The sequence below is a fragment of the Phyllostomus hastatus genome, unplaced genomic scaffold (assembly GCF_019186645.2).
Source record: "Phyllostomus hastatus isolate PE091 unplaced genomic scaffold, TTU_PhHast_1.1 phas_scaffold_39, whole genome shotgun sequence".
Classification (NCBI taxonomy): domain Eukaryota; kingdom Metazoa; phylum Chordata; class Mammalia; order Chiroptera; family Phyllostomidae; genus Phyllostomus; species Phyllostomus hastatus.
In genome coordinates this window covers 14514608-14535534 of record NW_025334028.1, presented here as the reverse complement: position 1 = coordinate 14535534, position 20927 = coordinate 14514608, and the positions used below count along the sequence as shown (strand labels likewise).

Here is a 20927-nt window from a genome sequence, read left to right as displayed (position 1 = left end):
TCTATACAGCTATAGAGTTTGTGTAACAACTTTATAGATGACATTACAGAAAGTACTTAAACTTTTCCAAACTTAATATGCATTATTCATCCAGATAAAACTGAATAAAAAGAGCTGACAGAACTTTAAACGTGTGTTCTTAAGAAATGTCTAAGAATAAAATAGGTTCACTCTAGCTCTTCTTAAAAATCTGACATCTGTACCAAAGGAAGCATCTGTGTCCTGTCAGCATCAGCTCCACGAACCTTTTTCATGTTGGCAGAATGAAGCACTACAAGGAGGCCTTGAACCTGGAGTGAATGACAGCGTGTTTGGCTAATGCATCATTCCTACAAATTGAAACAATAAATCAAATCTCTTAGGAAGTTTTGATCTCTATATAAAATAAAATAAGGGCGCACAAATTGACAAAAGTAATATAATAATTTCTCTCTCTTACATTCACCTTTATGTTTCTAAATTTACAATAGCTATAAAATCCCTTTATTTCAGATATTGAGTCATGGTATGTATGACTCAAACAGAGCACATGCATTTCCACAAATATGTTTCTAATAAAAGCACAAAATAAAATCCAAAAACTAGTCAAAGAAGTGGTTTCTTTCATTCTCTTCAAAGTTTGAATTTTTAATAGCTTTTGTTTTGAGAAATGCATAGGTTTGAGTAACATGCTAAGTGTGGCTGGATATGTGAACATTTTTTTTAAATATTAGGATTGTATGAATTTATAAAGCTTTGCACTCAATGGTTTTTGATCCCAACATTCTATGTTTATGATGAAATAACTGAGAACTGTATACACTTGTTGGATCACAAGGATCTTTCTTCTAGCAAATTTACCCTTTCCATGGTATTCTGAGCTACCTCTCAGACTAGACTAGAAAGGAGAGTAGAATCTGAACCTCTGCTATGTCAGCAAGAGTAAAGGTCTGACATGCCCACTGCAGTGCTGGAACGCAGCTTTCCTTCTTGGGAGATTTAGATGCTTTCTCCCTATCGGTTGCTATGCTGACAAATGTATATTTCATTCCTAATAGAAAGTATAATTCCTATTTTTCCTTACAGAAAATGTCTACAAATTATACATATATGAAATATTTAAAAAAAAGTTGTCAAAATTAGAATATTTAGTTCCAGGCTATGACTAAAAGTTGGTAAAAATACAAATATTTCAGTCATAAAATATTTCTTACATTCTAAAATGATATATCAATACAATGATATAACTAAGACCAATATTCTGGGTTTATTTTCATGAGTTTATTCTGATATATCAATAAACCTGACCTTACTTTAAACAATCATATACCTAACCAAAGTCCATACCTTACATTAGATAAATAGCACCTGTTACCTCTACACCATAATTTATCTTTTAGGTGCACATTTTACCTCTTCACCCAGATTACAACATCCTCTTGCATATGTTTTCTTATTTACACTCTTATGTATTCTGAAGCCCCAGTATCAAGATTACTGCAGTTCTCATCAAGAGATTTGCTGAGTTTTGAATTATATGATTCTGTGAGTCAGTTCTATGTTTAACAGACTCAATGTTTTTTATCATGTAAAGCCTACATAATTAAATGGAAAGTTAAAAGAAAATATTCACAGATAATACCTCAATGTACAACATTTTAATATCTTGGTATCATAGTATTGGTGAATTATTCCTTTTCCAAATGGAAAATCCAAACTACACAATGCTAATACCATAAAGGGTTTTGATAACTCCACTTATAAAAAATATAATGTTTTTTACCTAATATATCTGTTGTAAAAGTTACAAATTTTCTATATTCTTGCCTTCCTCTTGTGTTTCAGGTACTGCACTATAAGGTAAAGTAATTTTTCTCTAAAATAAACAAACTATAATTAAGAAAGTTTAAAAAAGCTGGTCCAAGGTCTAAATTTCTAACTACCAACTTCTCCTGCTTCTCAACAGCATGACCGGGTCAAATAGTATTAGATAAAATTAAGTAGGTGAAAAATCATTTAATGCAACAAATGAAGATAAACATAATTGTATTTTAATGTAGTATTTCAATTCTGTAGTTTAAATATAATAAAGAATTATGATTTTAAAATAATGGTTATTATATTACTACCTACACGGAACATTGTTTTCACTTACTAGCTTTGATCCCTGTCTTCTTTTATTAATATCATCCATATTTCAAGTGCAGAATCACCTTTTCTTTCTCATCTTCACCTGTGCTGCAGAGTTTGTCAGGTAACTTGGTTCTAGCCAATCATATCATCAAATATTCCTGGGCACAGTAAAAGCCTCAGCATAGGCATGTCAAACAAAGCTAGTCAAAGCCAAGGATACTCAAATCTGTTTTTTGTTTGTTTGTTTGTTTTTGTTTTAGTTTTGAGTAAAGGGAAAGAGAAACCATCTCTTTACACTGGATTTGTTGAAAAGATCCCAACATCTGTCCCAATAGCTGCTGAAGGCAGAAATGGCACCATTAGAGGAACCTCCTGAACACAGAAACTACAGCAGGAAAACAGTGAGATGCAATTGGAGAGAATGACTGTTTATGGCATTATCTAAGTACCAGACCCAACCGTGCTTGAGGAAATTTCTACCTCTATAACTTTTAATCATGAGCCAATAACAACTAAAACCCTTGACTTTTCTGAAACCAATTTGCCTCATGGCTTCTGTCATTGCCAAACAAAGGTTCTGAATTAATCACTATGTCTTTATATTTATATTGTGTTCTGACCATATATTCACACCTATCACTTCATTCTGAAAATACCAATGTGAGATATTGAGGGCATATGTAATCTCCATTTGATAGATGACCACTATTTGTATGGTTTCATTAAAATCACAATTTAATATCTGTGGTAGAAAAAATTTCAAAATTTCAAATTTTAAAAAATTACATGTATACAGCATCCTAGTCAGCTGAAATTGTAAGAAGACTATAATAGAGATATTAATCAAGTAGTCAACTGCTAATTCAATATGAGATATAAAGGAGAAAACATATCAAGATTTTAAGAAAAGAAAAATAATAGCTTTATATAAATATAGAAGTCAGAAAGAATGAAAATTTTAAGGGAGCTGGAGGAATCACTAATTCAGTTTTAGAGATACATTGTATAAGATTTTGGTAGGACACCTAGTTAAACAATTCTGGTGAATGACTTTAAATAAATTAGACTTTCATTTAGAAGAGCCTTCAGGAGAAGAATAAATATCTGTGAATTGTTAGTAATGTTGATAGATGAGGCTACAGAAGGGGTACCATAACTAATACATCTATGAATTTTTAGATTTCAGGTTTTTTACCAATATAAACTCATAATACTACAATGATCCTGTAAGGATGGTAATATCACACCAATTAACAGATTAAAAAAGGGAAGCACAGAGACTTTAAATATAATGTCTCCAATTTTATCTAATATGTATCAGATTTAAGATTTTAACCAACAGCTCACTGATTCAGAAAATAAACAATAACACACCTATATGAATGAATGAATGCATATTACTGGAAGAGACTATTTAAATAAGAAAATATTTTCAGAGAATACAGAGGAGTATGAGAGCAGATGTAGAGTAACAGGAAGAAAACAACAGCCAGTTAACAAATTCTATCTGCTTTAATATATATATCAGAAAAAAGAACCCTGAGTATTAATAAAGTAGATAAATAGTGGAAAAAAAGATATGTCATGTAAGTAAATAACACTATTAACCGGTTTTGAAATCAGTCACTGAAAAGTAATTAAAAGAATTCAAGACCCAATTTACAAATATACAGGTAACATATAGCTTATATATATATATGAGAGAGAGAATGCAATAAAATATATTTGAGTTTTGAAATATAATTTAATTGGCATATACTAAATGTGATTTTCTTTCTATTAGACAAAAATGACTTTGGAACCTAAAAATTAGACTATATGAAGAGCAGTTAAATTATTTTCACTTTTATATTATACTAAAGCTGAATTATAATCATTACTTTCTGAATTAGTTAATATTTCCTTTCTCTTTAATAAGGATATTAATACTATATTCCTTCAATCAAATATACACATTACTCCATTTGAACTCAACATTATCAAATGTAACATTAAGGGACTTTCTAATTGATTTCACAAGGAGTAGCAAGCACTTTTGTTTCAGAGAACTCTGTCTTCAGGAGCTTATTCAATAGAAACACATCAAGAAACAAACAAGTATGACACAGAGTTATCAATGGAGGAAAACTAGCAAGGGCTCGAAGGTTGCTCCTGCCTCACTGGAAGTGAGTGGTGAGCCAGCAACCCCTGGCAACACCGTACGTCAGCAAATCTCCAATCTTCAAGCAGACATGGCATTACTTTCACTGGACATTCATCAGTAAATTTTCCTTTTTCATTCATTTAATGCATATCTAGAAATAATCCTAGTTTATTTGATACTTCAAATCCATATATCTCACATTCATTACCATGAATTTAATTCTTTCTGGTCATTATAAGAAAAGAAATCTATCATTTATTCAGTGCAAACTTAAAAATAAACTAAGCTTTATCTGCTAAAATAGGAATAATAGGAAAACATTGAATAGTGTGAAGTTTTAATTTAGGATAATTTATTTAAAATAATAACTTCTACTCCTTAAAAAAATCCAAACTTAGGCTAGGAAGTTTATATTAAAATATGATTATATTTTATGCCACTAAGTCCTACAACTATAAAATAGGCAATTCAAGTTCATCCATGTTCACAGTTAAGGAAGCAAAATGCTTCAGAATACTTACCCATGTCCCTAAGGTAAGGTAATGACATGAACCTTGGGTGAGATATAGTTCAAATATATGAAGTTGAAAGACACTGAAGTTATTCATGAGACTGCAGATTGATTTTTAATGCTGTACACAATTTATTTCTCTGCTAATACTAACATGCTAGTATTAACACATTCATTATAAATTGCAACTTGTGAACAGTCTAATTCTGATTGGTTATCTATTGGTTTTACAAAGCTCTAAGAAATCAAATGAACAACTTACTGTTTGGAAGGTTCAGGAAACTTTAGTTCTTCTCTTTTCTTCACCTCCACCGTTGGCTCCATGGGAGTGAGAACTACAGCAGCACATGAGACTACAGAGTGGTATGAATCCTCCCGGCAAACTGTTTTTATTAAAAGAATCAATTGTAAATGTCAAAATAATTTATTAACTATTCTCTTTCCCTTTTTCTCTTTTTTTATTTTCAGTAAAAGTGGTAACTCAATGGAAACATTAATTATCACTAAATTATCCTTAATTATCATTTCCTACTCTTTTTCACCCACTAGTTGTATGATCTTAGGCAATCACTCTGTTTTGAAGCCACACAGTGAAAAGCGTGTTGCAAACACTTTACAGCCCTTTATTTAAAAAAGAAAGAAAAGCTTTTCATTGAAGAACGAGAATACAAATAATACACAGTTAAATTAATCTTTGTAACATGAACACATGTGTTTAATCAGCATTAATATCAATAAATAGGGCATTACTAGCACCCCCAAAATCCTGTGGTACCCTTTCCAAATCATTACTATAGCTTCCAAACTTAGCCTTTATGATTATGTGTACAACCATAGATCAGTTTGTCTACTTCTAACCTTTATATAAATGACATCATACTCTCTTGTGGGTGAACTCCTTTATGTATGGCTTATTTCAATTTGTTCATTCTTATAACTGTGGAGCTTTCCAATGAATGATACATATGTATATGTGTACATATGTATATGTGTATATAAATATATGTGCATATATACATACATGCACAGGGTGGGGCAAAAGTAGGTTCACAGTTGTGAGTACAAGAAACATAGGGTTTATTCTTGTATTCTTTATTAATTATTATATTATTTTCCATGTGAACACCTGTGAAGCTATTTTTGCCCCATCCTGTGTACACACACAGACACACACACACTTTATTGGTGACAGACGCTTGGATTGTTTCTGGTCTGGGGCTATTTCAAAAATGTCTATGAACTTTCTTACACTTTTGGTATATAAATAGATTTGTATTGGAAAAATACTTATGACATGCTTCTGGGGCATGTTCATATGTTTTATGTTCAGCTTTAGTAGATAGTTCCAAACAGTATTCTCAACTGATAGTGCTAACCTTCATTCCCCAAATAGAAATCAGAGGTTCAGCTGTTCTGTATCTATACCAACACTTGTTTCTTTCTGTTTTTTTTCTTTTTAAAATTTTAATATTGTATTAATTTTATTACTATATATAAATTAACACTAATTTATCAGCTTTTAACAATGCCCATCTATTATCTCATAGGTCTGCTTGTTAGTCTAGGCAGGCTCAATTGTGTTCTCTGGTTAAGGTCACTCAAGGCCAGTGTCTAGCTGGCAACCAGGCTTTGCTCCTATATAAAGTCTATGGGTAAAGAATGCACTTCTGAGCTTGTTTAGGATGTTAGCAAAATTTAGTTTCTTGCAGTAATGGGACACAGGTCTCCTTTGCCTTGCTGACCAGTGGCCAATGACCACTCTGAGCTCCTAGAAGCTACCTGCAGAACAATGGCCAATTGCCTGTCTGTCTCAGCAATGGAGAACATCCCTCACATTAAAGACCTCTCATGCTCTAAATATTTCCTTTGAATTAACATCTTTAATTCAGTGCTCATAAAAGGCTTTTCTGAAATATTAATCCAGAATTGAAAAATAAGCAGATAAAATACATCATCACTTCATGACTATAAACACATAGTAAGCAAAAGCTGGTACACATATCCATTCCATCAGTAGCATCATGGAGCTATACAATGTCAGGGCACTGTTACAAAGCATTTGCAATAATGAAACTTAGTGCACTGGAAAATAATAGTGTGTAGAAAATGCTGTCATATAAGTAATCAGCAGGCCAGGAACAGAAGGACTCCTGCTATCTTGTTCACTCCTGTTTCTGAACACATGCCAGATGCAAAGGAGGCACTTGATAAGTATTCGTGTAATGAATGAGAGATTGAAAAAAATGAACAGAGGTATTAAGGAAAAGAAAGGATGCTAGCCAAGCATATGAGAGAGTGCAAGAAGGCAATGAGATGTGAGAAAATGTTATATATCTTGAGAAACTTAAAAAAAAAAACACATTTAGTGTGGCTGGGGCCTAGCCAAGAAGAAGCTGAGGAATAGAAATACAAATTATTGCCAATACCTTACAGGCCTTCTAAGCAACATTACTATTTTTCTGAAGGTAATGTGGGCTATTAATCATTTAACCAAGAGGCCTAGCAACATCTAAATTCAGGAACAGTATCAGGTGAAACCACCAACAATACTACTGAAATAAATGAAATGAGAAACGGTGAGGGTCTCCTATCATTGGGAATGGCGGAGTAGTGGAAAGGAGGGAAAGGTCCGAGTGCAGAGCATCTGGAATTTCAACACTTCTCCTCCAAACATGTACTCACCTTCTATTATTTACTTGCTTATTTTATTAAATGAAACAAAACTCTCAGTATATTACAAAAACAAAAGATATAGTGAAAGTTTGGAAAGATGAGAATGAAGAATTGGCAAAGGCTGGAAGCAAAGACCTTCAAATTAAATTCATAAATAACTTAAATATTAATTTAAATTAAAAACCATATATTGTACAACCATAAGGTATAAGGTTATGATTTTGTAAATTATTTTATTTTTATTCATTTTTAAAGATTTTATTTATTTATTTTTAGAGAGAGAGGAAAAAAGGAAGAAAGAGAGGGAGAGAAACATCAACGGGCTGCCTCTGGTACACGCCCCAGATGGAACCCAACCAGGAACCCAGGCATGTGAACTAACCGGGAATCAAACCAGCGCCCCTTGGCTTTGCAGAACAACACCCAACCAACTGAGCCACACCAGTCTAGGCTTGGGAATATTTTTTTAAAAGATGTGAAGAAGTGTACAGAAATTGTTAATACCCTGAACTAATAACTGATTTCAGAAAAATAACAGAAATAGAAATGAAAAAATACTATATTATGGAAATTTTAAACTAAACTATAAATTGTAAAAAAAAAATTACATTTTGTCAAGCTTATATCACATGATCAAAAGTCTGATACTTTTATTGCATGTACCAATAGTAACCTTTCATCTTGTAACATGTTTGCACAGTCATCACGTTTATTATAAAATTTTATTCTTCAAAATTGCATGTTTTTCTCCAATTTCATACTGCTTTCAACAATTTATTTCTTATCTCAGCTGTTGAATCCTTCCCTCCATAAATCCTACAATCTGAAAATATTTTCTAGAATAAAACTGAGAGCTCACAATTGGTAGAGAAAAGAAGAGCAATGTAAAAATGTGAATTCAGTTTGTAAGGTTGGCAATTTTATTAGTATAACTCAAACACTGTTATGTTTGGGGCAGGCAAAATGCATCTTTGGCACATTCAATGCAGGCAGAAATAGCCCATGGCTTTCTTCAATGGCAAACATGACAAAATAATTATAAATTTCTCCTCACTGTAAAGTAAGAGATGTATGGGTAAAGTGTAATTTTGTTTTAATATATAGAAAAGTACATAGCTGAAGTGTGTCCCATCCCATTTATATGTTGAGATCCTACCCACTAGAGCCTCACAATGTGACTGTACTTGGAAGCAGGCCATTTAAAGAGCTGATCAGATTAGAGTCAGGGTGGGCCCTAATCAGATACGATTGTTCTCCTTCTAAGAAGAAATTAGGACACAGATCCACACAGAGGGAAGAGCATGTGTAGCCACAGAAATAACAGGACCATCTACAAGCCTCAGAAGAAATCAAAGTACAGACACTTTGAACTCAAACTTCTGGTCTCCAGGAATGTGAGAAAGTGAATTTCGATTGTTTAAGCCACCAAATGAGGTGTTTTGTTAATGGCTGTACTACCAATGCTGCCAAACTAATATAACCACCTTTTTATTAAAAAGATAAATGATTAATTTTATTTACTAATAATGATTCAATAAAATACAAATAATTTAATGAAAGGATCTTAGAGTTTCAGTCCAAACACACACTTGAGTCTACTACTATCCTCTTCCACTGCAAAATCTCTGACAGATGCCTATTCAGGCAATTCAGCTTGTGCTTCAATAATTCTAATGCTGGGAAGTTTACGTTGTCATTCTGGCTGTCTTCTTCCAAATGTGATTAGATTGTTAAGAGTATTTAAAAATACACTGTATAGAGATGTATTGTGTGTGCTTGTTAGATATATTGCATATGTATATATTATATATATTATACACATATATACATTTTATACAGATATACATTTAATATTCAAAGCATTAGAAAGAAAAGTCATAAATAATACATAAACTGCTTTCCGTAACTTAAGTATTAAAAATTCTATCAGAATTTTTTCAAATGTACAGCCACCATTTAGAGGAAGACCCTAGGTTAGGTGATTTCCAGGCTTTCCTAGAAGGTGATTATAGAAACAATAGTAGCACTAGAAGTCTGTTGTCACTGGCACAGATTCCACATGTAACATTAGAATGGCATCATTTGTGTGGCCTACTGCTTCTTAATAACCAAGTAGAGGGTATGTGCTTTGTTCATTAAATTTCCATGTTTGACTTTGCAGGACAGTTAATACACATTGTGGCAGACTGTATTTTCCAAAGACGGCCCTCCAGTATACATTTCATCCTGTTGTTTTCAACATTCTGTGTGACAGGTGGGGGCTGGCTTCCTCCTTTTGAAACTGTGTAACTTTTGTGACTACCTTGACTGAAAGAGTATGAAAATGATGCTGTTTTTTTGACTTTGGAGTTAGGTCACAGAAAGGTCTGTGCCTTCTGTCTGGCTGCCCTTGCTGCAGGGACCCAGCCACTGCGTGGTGAGACAGCCACGCCCCATTAAGGCCCTCAGTGGAAGCAGTCAACAACCACAGAATGTAAGTGGCAGGGCTTTGCATTTTGGCTGAGTCCTTAAACATCAGATAGCACAAGAAACCTCTTCCTGCTGCACCCTGTCTGAATTTCTGACCCACAAAAAGATGAATGATGTGTGTGACTTAAGCCACTAAATTTTAGGAAAATTTGTTACACAGAAACAGATAAACAATATACTCATAAAGAACATTTGTAATGAATGACAAAAATAGATTCTGTTGCCCCAGGGTAGGTTTTCATTGAAATTTTACCTAATGATATAGGAAACAAATTTCTGGCCACAAAGACTTGCCCACATGTGTATGCAGAATTTGTGAATGAAAATTAGAGAAACTCATAATAGTTAAAATTCTCGTTCAGCTTTTGTCCATAGCTTAAGAGTATAAGAAGAAAAAGTAATATAAAGAGCAGAGTGTTTCTATATATGGAAAAAGATGGTCTGGTAAATGCGCTGACTGTCCCAGTTATGTTTCTCATTTCAAACTTAGAAAGAGCCCTGGAGGTCTCCTTGGAGCAGTTTTGCTACAGCAGGTACAGGCAAGTAAGTGTCTGCGATACACTCAAAACAATCCTTTAAGAAATTTCCAAGCATAAGATGAAATCATAGTTGTTATCCATTCTGGGAAAGCATGTACCAGAAGGCCTGTATCGTTTGAATAATGGTTAACCAAAAATGTCTGTAACCTAATATCCTAAACTCTAAACTTCAAAAAAAAAAATTAAGAGAAAAAGGAAGGTGTTTGATACAGTAGAATATAAAAAATCTGCACCAAGCATTCTGTATAGATAACAGATAATGTCCTCAGAAGAAGAGTAGCTAAACCAAAATGAATTTTACTGTCATTCTTTCAAGGTAAGTGTGTCAACATCATACACTGTTAAAAAACATTCTACTCAGTTTTGCCAAAGAAGCAAGAATAAAACCCTTAATAAATTAACATTATAACCTTGTAATTTTTAAAATATATTTAAAAGAGCCCTGGCTGGCGTAGCTCAGTGGATTGAGCGCGGGCTGCGAACCAGGCATCACAGGTTTGATTCCCAGTCAGGGCACATGCCTAGGTTGCAGGCCATGGCTCCCAGCAACCGCACATTGATGTTTCTCTCTCTCTCTCTTTCTCCCTCCCTAAAAATAAATAAATAAAATCTTTTAAAAAATTTATATAAAAAAAGAAAAAAGAAAATATTCTAATTACATGTAAATAAAACTATGTTAAATATATTTTCCTGTGTTCCCATTTACTAGACAAAAAATATATCAAATTTTCATGTGTATCAGCTTTTAAGGATACTTCATATTTCTTCTCTTATAAGCTCAAAGTTGTTTTGTCTTGTACTGTCTTAGGTGTATGCTCATTTATAATACTGATGATCATTATGCACAATGCAATATGAATCAAGGGAGTAATGCAAGTTTTAGTTTATAGTATTTACAGAAATTAAAATCTAATACAAACTGGAATAGTTATGGAATACTATATATGTATATATAGTGCCACGTAATTTGATTGAATAAATAAGACAATTTATTAAAAAGTATTTATTAAACCTATACTTGTGTCAGCTATATTACAGGTTCTGAAGACATAATAGCGAACAAAGCAGAAAAAATATCCCTGCCATTTCAGAGAATTATTGCTATTTGACTTCAACGCCATTAGAAAGTTAGTGGTTGTACCACTGAGGTTCTAGTAAGAGAAAGTACTATAGGTAATTTTTTTGTTTTTCTTTTTTTCACAAAGATCTCAGTAAATTTTCTCTCACATCTTTTATTCATCAATTTTTGAGCTAGATTAAAGATCATAAACCAGTAAGTAGTTACTGAATAAACTTTTTCTAACAGCTAAAACTTTGCATTTTTTCTTTATTTGTCTTCTTTTATTTCAAATGTAACAGTCAAAGTTATAAGAAAAACAAATCTACTTCCCTTCTCCTCTCCTCTCGCTCTCCCACTTTTTTCCTTTGCCCTCTCCTCACTTCCCCTTCTTCCCACTTTCTTCTCCCTTCTTCTTCCTTCTTCCTTTCTCCACCCTCTTGTCTCCCTCTTCTTTCTCCTTCTCCGTTAACCTTCTCCCTCTCCCTTTTCTGTCTTTTTTTGCAATAAATTTTTGGCTGACTAAAAAAAAAAAAGAATAAGTATCAAATGATTTATTAATCTTTGTTGAAGAAATTACATCAGCTTTGTGAGTATGAGACATAACTGATCAGTCTTAGTTGTGCAGTACTGACAGGTTGTTTAATGGGCTTTGCTCTGTAAAAGTATGAGGAATAATACAATCTACATAATGTTCATCCCACTTTTAAGAAGTTAAATAAATTATTCAATTGTCTCCTTAAAAAACACCCACTCTTGAGAACTTTACATATGAATTACAAATCACACAAAATAAGATATACAGTTTCAATAGGTGATTTTAATAATAAAAAGAACTCCATTATATTACAGCTAATGGTTTTAGGCTATTCACCTCTGGCAATCATTAGAACAGATTGTGAATTTCCTCTCCCCCCAAAATATCTTCCTTTTGCCTTCTATTTTGTTTCATATGAAATAATTGCCTAATATTTAGGGATCTATTCATTCTATGTCTAAATTCCCCCTTAGAAGAGAAAGTGACAGTATCATTTAATCTGAGTATGAACTGTTTTGATGAAAAGGAGGTAGATAGTCCAACTTCAGTAATAATGTAAAATCCAGAATAAGTATGGCCTTTGAAGAATTCTGCATAACTAAAACCTATGGCTGAGCTGCTGAAAGTCAGGAAGTATAACTGCACAGATATAATGCACAGATATAACACAGGGGCCAAGGTATACAGAGTCAAAAACATCAAGCCAAGCTGTTGGCTTGATGTTTCATCCTATAGGACCAAAGTTCTCAATTCACAAACAAGTGCTAAATTTCACAGGAGCTATTCTTGAATAACATAAACTGCAAGTCCAGTAAATAAAATAGAAGGCTCTAGAATGACATAAGTCAAGATATATAACATTCTGCACTCTTGACCAAATATTAACAGGTAACTGGAACAGCCCAGCATTTCTATGGGAACACCAAGCTATTTAAGAGGGAGGAGAAAAGGAACAACAGCAGCAATATAGAACCTCTCACTTTTCTCTAGGTCTCCCCCTAAAGACAGTTATCTGAAAGAATCTAACCTTTTATAGTTTACTAACAGATCTCATAATTCTGAAGGAACATTTTTTTTTTGTTATTGTTACAGCAGTCCTTTTCTTCAAGCTCCATTCCAGGAGGGATGGAGGTCATGGCTACATTTTGCATCACTAAAATGCCCAGAAATTATGTGCACCTAGATAACACACAAGCATATTTTAGTGCACATTCCAGGGCAAAGTGAAATTACTCAGTCCATAAGATCTTGGCTTAATTACTGCAATCACAAATTTTCCTTTAGACATTCATGAAACGCCATTTCTGAACTGATGCTGTCTTTCCAGAGAAAGTATCACTTTTGAAAAGTTCTCCACTGTGACTGGTTACTAGTCAAACATGAGAAATAATTTGTACAGATCCCTGAATAATTGTTCACCCTTTTGATGATGGTATTTTTCCAATTTTATGTGTATTTAAACTAGAAAATTTTAATATTCAAATATATTTCTTGGGTTATCAAAGCTGTATTTGTGACAACATAAAATAAAACCTAGGTACATTAGTATCAGAAAATGTCACTAATAATACTCTTTCAATCTGCCACCGTCGAATAGCACATCATAGTAACAAAAGCTTTATAGTTTACTATGGAAAGTGCAAATATTAGCAAACAGCAGCCAAGATTAGTGTCCTTACTAAATAATGGATCATAAACCTGTTAAAGGAATTGAAAGATGTCATTTTTTGATAATTTTGCAAAACATAAAACAGCTATGAAGAATGCCAACCCTGTAATATTTCCATCGAGGCAGCCCAGTGTCGACATCTCACATGGCTGCATGTTAGCTTCACCCTCACTTACCTTCTCCTTTGTTATCTTGAAAAAGAACAAATGGCAGTTAAACACTATTAAAGAATGAAGAATGTTCTCTCCAGCCATATACTAAATTGTCTCAGAGATTGATTCTGACTTTTAGGGATCTTTTGATTATTTGATTAGATTTAAAAATTCAGACTTGGTGAAAATCTATCTTGCTACTAAAAATATTTCTGGTCATCCTAACTGCTCTCCTGTTTTTTACTGTTTGAGTACATAGAGGTTAGTGTATAGGGCAGCAAAGAGACATAAGTTTAAGAAGACTGACAATTGAATCAGCCCAGATAACTTAACAAAATATCGTTTACTCAACAGCTACATAGCACAAACTTTGCCTTTCAGCACATACCAGAAACTTAGGAGAACTTTTCCCATCTTGTCATGTTTTGTCCATGACAATATCGTTCCAGACATATCTCATTTCCAAACATTCATTTACCAAAGATTAAAGACTTTTACTGTCTTCTGTTAGATAAGGCCAACTCTACAGATGCAAAAGCACCTGTACAAACATTGCTAGATCCTCACAGGTTTGCCTCTTAAATACATTCTCATAATAAGTCTAATTTGAGTACTATCATTCTAAATGGAATAATTTAAACATAGATAATCGCTATGGTATGAGTTGCATCTCCCCAAAATTTCTATGTTGAAACCCTACCCCCTCCCCAATGTGATGATTTGTAGATGAAGGCTTTGGGAGATACTTAAGTTTATAATAAGTCATGAGGGTGGGGCCTTCACCAATGTGTCTAGTGCACCCGAAAAGAGACACCAAGAGAGCTTGTTCTCTTTCTCCCCACTGTGAAAGGAGAGCTGTTCACAAGGCAGAAAGAGACCTCTCACCAGAAACTGGCAATGTTGGCACCTTGATCTTAGAATTCTAACCTGAGAACTGCGAGAAAATATATGTCTCTTTAAATAGCTCAGTATATGGTAGTAGGTTATGCAGCCTGAGCTAACCACATAGCCAATATTTGGCAATATTGAATATGAATAAAACTGTTTATATGAAAAGGGCCTTATAACAAAAGAAAACAAAATCCCAAATATTCAATTGTCTAGATTTTTCCTGTCTACAAAAGAAACTCAGAATCCAAAATTATCTTCTAAAGGATTTCTTCATAAGGTAAATAACTTGAACCTAACATCCATTATCCCGCCATTTTCCCCTTTCCCATGTTCCTTGTTTAACTTTTGTTGTTATCTTCTCTGACCTACTACCTTTTTTCTCTAGTCACAAAAAAACCCTCAAAGCTAAATGGCTTCTTAAAGCTGACAGTGACCAGAGGGGAGAGGGGAGGGAATTTCAGGAGGAATGGGAAGTGTTTACAGGAACAAATATAAAGGACACATGGACAAAAACTCGGGGGGGGGGGGGTGCACATGGAAATGGGAGGGAGGTGGGGAGGGCTGGGGAGTGGGCTGGGATAGGAGTAAAAGACAGAAAACTGTACTTGAACAACAATTAAAATTTTTTAAAAAAAGCTAAGTCTCCCTGAGGGTAGATCAAGTCCCATGTTTTAAGGGATTTAAATTTTAATTTCAGGTCTCAGTAGGAGCTCAGAGTAAATCTTTAAGACTTTCCAAAGCTGAGGCAGAAGAGAAAGATATTCTAAGAGAAATTTAAAATAGTTTTAAGGACATAGGAGTACTGTCTGGGAAAATTTAGTCATTTTTAATATAGCAAAAACAGTTTGCTTCACATGTAATGTAATGTGATGTAATCCGTCAGCCAAGGGGAGTGGGCTGGAATGTGCATATGTTAACAATGATGACTTCACTGTATTAGTCAGTGGGCATGTAGACACCATTAAGTGAGCATGTGTACTGTGTGTGGCCATCACATTCAAACTGAGTGAATAGAGCAACAAATCTGCATCAAATTTTGCTTTAGCTTGAACAATCCTCCATGGAAACTATTTCAGTGATTCAGAAGACTTTCAGGGATGATGCAATGAGTTCAGCACAGTGGCACAAATGCTTCAAAGATGGTCGAGAATCTGTTGATAGGGATCCATGTTCTAGAAGGCCTGCTACAAGCAGAACACCTGAGAATGTTGAACATGTTTGGGCTGCAATCAACAAAGATCAGCAACTGGCAGTGCAGGAACTAGGAGCTGATCTGGGGATTCTAAACTATTGTGTCTGATATTTTGATGCAGGATCTTGGCATGATGTTTTGTGGCAAAATTTGTTCCACATATTCTGCTACCAGAGCAAAAAGACCATCATTCTGCAGTTTGGGATGATGCTGAGAGAATTGTGTGGAGTCTCAAGGTGTCTACTTCAAAGAGGATGGTAGCATCATTATCTTATGTACAATGTTTCTCATATCTTGTATCTTTTTCAATAAATATCTCTTTTTCATATTACATGGCTGGATACTTTATGGACAGACCTCATATAATCAAATTCTCCTGGGTCTATATCAGTTGGTGCATAGGTTAGGAATTATCTTGGGCCGGGGGGTGGGGGTGGGGGGGAATGGGAATAACAAAAACAAAAGATTGTGAGATTGACAGAAAACATTCCAAAATGCATAGGAAAAAAAGAGATTCAGAAAACCTGCATTGTGGAACAACACCTTTTGGAAACTCAAAATTGTTCCTCTCAACTCCAGTCCAGCATGCTATACAGGATTTGTACATTGCAGACCTGAAGGATAGACCATGTCTTTATTCAGCATTCATAAGGAAATCCAGAAGCCCAAGCCCAAGTTACCCCAGTTCTACTGCATTTTTTTTAATTAAATGGCCTTAAACCAGAATTAGGAGATAAAGAAGGAAAGTCTCTAGGGAACATTTTGAAAGAGTCTTTCAAAGACTCAAGAATAAGACTCAAAATACACCACTTCAACAATAAGTACGAGAGTAGAGATATATTAGTATAACCTTTTTCAAAAACAATAAAATAGTATGACAATATTTGTCAATTATTAAAAATTGGTTCTTGAAGTATATTCTTTTATAAGTATGTTACAATGGCAGTAACCAAAATGATATAGGAATAAAATTATAACTGCATAATGTTTTACTATTCAGGTCTTTTTCTTATCCATTTTATAATGGATAATATCATGTCAGCTGAAAGTCACAAATAATTTTTCATATTTCTAAAATGTTTGTATTGATAAATTCATTATTACTGATAAATACTATTAAAATTATTCATTTAAATAATAATCATTATTAAATGATCATTATAGTTTTAATAAGTTATTCATTTTAATAATAATTTAAGACTAAGTATTATCAACTTGTTCTTTGACAGTAGAGAAATGAATAATAGATATATGGACACACAGACAGATGACAGAGAGAGAGACAGACAGATAAGGATATTAAGACCCTGTAACTGTCTTTTTATATGACAATATACATTTTGATTAAGGTCAGGTATGTTGATCTGCCAAGAAAAATTCTGTTTTCCTTCAATAAATCCATGTGCATTTCCTTGTTATTTTAAGGTTTTTAAATTAGATTTTATTACTTTTCCAGTAAAATAAATTATTTTTAGAAGTTCATACTACCCTGGTATGTGAATTAGCCCTTCCTTTTCTTTTCTTACAAGTGCCTTTCATTATTGCTCTACTATAGTACTAGTCAGTTTTTGTTGTTGTTGATTTGCCTTAACAATGTCATTCATAAGTTTGTAGTTTTTTCATATAATTATATAAATATTATAGAAATATACCAATACTTGGCAGCAAAAGAACAAAAAAGGCTATATAATGGTGGGTGAATGAAACTTTGAAAACATTCTAACTAAATGAAACATGATAATCACTAAAATAAATGATTCCATGTATTGTGTCCCCATGTTAATACCAAGAGATCATTTGTTATATACCTTTCTCCAAAGGCACTGCAATCTATCCAGTTTCTCATAACTTTAGTACTTCTACAATTGTACAAAATTAAGTTTAGTTTTTTTAAAAGAGGTGAAAAGTGCAACCACATTAGTAATAACAGTGATAATGGCTATAATAACACATGGTGGTTAACGTTTACTGAGTTTTCTGTATCAGACACTGGGAAAACCTTTTTAAACGTGCTATTTCATTTAACCCTCACAGTAAGTTTTTCAGGAAAGATTTATTTATTTATTTATTTATTTACTTTTTTAAAGACAGAAATGTGATGTGAATAAAATGCTCATATAGCTATTAAGTGGCTAATGCAGGGCTGTAAACCAAGTCTCTCTGATTGCAAAGTTCCTGTTTTTACCTATTGTTGATAAAAATTCAGATCACAATTAACCAAGAGGAATAAAGACTAATGGACATTAAATCACAACTAGCTATTCAATTCCCAAAAATCATTTTCATGCATACTAATATAATAAGTACACTTCTGGTAATTATGTACCTAGGTAATCAGTAGTATGTTTTTCAGGTTTAAATCATGTTAGTACATTAGAAATACTGTATTGTGTCATATAGAGTCCACTGGCCTTAATGTGCTACAGTGTGTCACAGCACAAACAGAACAACGTGTAATGACCGCTGTCCACATTATCTGCATTATCTCTAACCTCCCCTACAACCAGTACATTTGCCTTCATTATCCCCATTTTACAGAAAAGAAAGCAAATGGATTTAGGGGTTTTAACCAATTTTCCAAAGACAGCCAGCTAGTAAGTAAAAGGGGAAATTTAAGGATTTTTCTTCCAACTGTGCATTCCTGTATCATCATGTTATCTCTGTCCATTATGATGAATGATAATTATCATTCAAGAGATGAAAAATATAGATACAACTATATATAATTATATTATTTATCTATATATAAAAACATAAAAATGTATATATCTTTACATAATAGGAGTGTTGAAAATAAATTATATCTCCAAATCTAAAAAAATAAAAATAAGAACTCTTCCTATGTCTAGTTTTGAGGCTTTTCATCCTAAAAAGAATACTTTCCTTGATTATAAAGGTCAATATAATATTATATGTATTATTATGTATATTGCTTACATATAAAATATGTATATATGCATAAATATATATAATACATATTAATTATTACATAATGTTATAAATATATATGGCATGGAAGTTTCAGATGTATAATTATGGAATAAACATGCTAGAGTTAAAGACAGGAAATTTCATTCTTTTTTAAAATATTTTTAATTAATTAATTAACTTATTTATTTATTTTAGAGAGGGGGGAAAGGAAGGAAAAAAGAGGGACAGAAGCATCAATGTGTGGTTGCCTCTCATGTGCCCTCTACTGAGGACCTGGCCCACTACTCAGGCATGTGTCCTGACTGGGAATTGAACCTGTGACCCTTTGCTTTGCAGGTTGGGACTCAATCCACTGAACCACACCAGCCAGGGAGGAAATTTGATTCTCTTTCATAGATCTGATTTTAACTATTTATATTACTTAGGTCTCAATCATTTTCATCTAATGCACTAAAGACTAAAAATTAAATGATTTCTAACCCTTTTTATCTATAAGCTCTTATTCTCAGCTTAGTTTTTTTTTTGAAACAAATTGTATTTAAAAATGTGCCTTGATTCACAATATTCACATGATATCTAGACTGAGTACTACTTGTATTTTCTGGCTTGAACATGCTTTTGAGTCATATTTTTCTGCTGAAGATTGAGACCAACACATTTATAAGTATCTGCCTTTTATTTGGAATTTTACTTGTTAGATTTTCTTAAAAGGCAATGCAAATGAGGTCCTAGAAAAGGCCATTTTCATTTATTCTGGATTGATAATCCCATTTATCAAGGCAAAACATCCCCATTAATGTAACTAATTATGCTAGCATATAAAGGTAAAAACACAATATTGTTGTTAAGAATTTGTACATTTTTATTTTTATGAGCCTTACCTGAATTTAGTCTTGATCTTTGTCAAGTGTATCTTACATGTAAATAAAAATATAATTTTCTACCCATCTATGAGATCCTGGATATTGGCATAGGTAGAAATGCTTCTCTTCCTCACACAACCAAAAAAAGGGTAACAACCAATTTAAAAACAGTAAATGACCAGTACTTCCAGAAAATCAAACTGCATAGAACTTTGACAACCAAGGAGTTAAAGAAACATTCACCCAGACCAGTGTAGTGGGTGGAGATGGGAGACAGGCAGCCGAGCTGAGAGGACATGCAGCAAGGCAATGGACAGCACAGGAGAGGCAGAGCTGGCTGAAGGTGAAACTAAGGACTCAAAACTAGCTGTAAAATATTGTGGGCATTGTGAAGGCAGGAGGAACTCCCAGTCTCACAGGAGAGTTCCTTGGAAAATGAGGCTAGAGAGGAGTGAGAGGCATTGTTCCCTTTCTGACCCCTTCCCCACAGACAGCACCACAACAAAGCAAATAGGGTTGCCCTGCTCTGGTGAATACCTAAGGCCCCGCCCCCTTACAACATAACAGGTGCGCCAACACAAAGAAATATGGCCCAAATGAAAGAGATCAAAACCCCAGAGAAAGAGCTAAGTAATGAGGAGATAGACAATCTATGTAATGCAGAGTTCAAAACACCGGTAATCAGGATACTCACAGAACTGATTGAGCTTGGTCTCAAAATGAAGGAAGAAATGAAGGCTACCCAAAGTAAAATAAAGCAAAATATACAGGGGACCAACAGTGACAGGAAAGAAACCAGGACTCAAATCAATGATATATAACAAAAGGAAGAAATAAACACCTGACTGGAACAGAATGAAGAAACAAGAATTCAAAAAAATGAGGAGAGGCTTAGAAACCTATGGGACAACTTTAATCACTCTAACATCCAAATCATAGTGGTGCCAGAAGGAAAACAAGAGCAAGACATTGAAAACTTATTTGAACAAATAATGAAGGAAAACTTCCCCAATCTGGTGAAGGAAATAGGCTTCCAGGAAGTCCAGAAAGGCCAGAGAGTCCCCAAAAAATTGGACCCAAGGAGGAATACACCAAAAAACATCATAATTAAATTACCTAAGATTAAAGATAAAGAGAGAATCATAAAAGCAGCAAGAGGAAAGGAAAGTTACCTACAAAGGAGTTCC

The 20927-nt window shown here is 33.6% G+C and overlaps 1 protein-coding gene across 6 annotated transcripts in view; it reads right to left on the bottom strand.

Annotated features, from left to right (window-relative positions):
* The window catches only part of CCSER1 (coiled-coil serine rich protein 1), a 1274087-nt gene that overhangs the window by 977406 nt on the left and 275754 nt on the right, over positions 1 to 20927 (bottom strand). For all 6 annotated transcript variants that reach the window (XM_045820200.1, XM_045820201.1, XM_045820199.1 and 3 more), the window contains one exon: positions 5029 to 5149. In XM_045820200.1, the coding sequence (XP_045676156.1) occupies positions 5029 to 5149 (121 nt within the window). The remainder of the gene's footprint in view (positions 1 to 5028; positions 5150 to 20927) is intronic.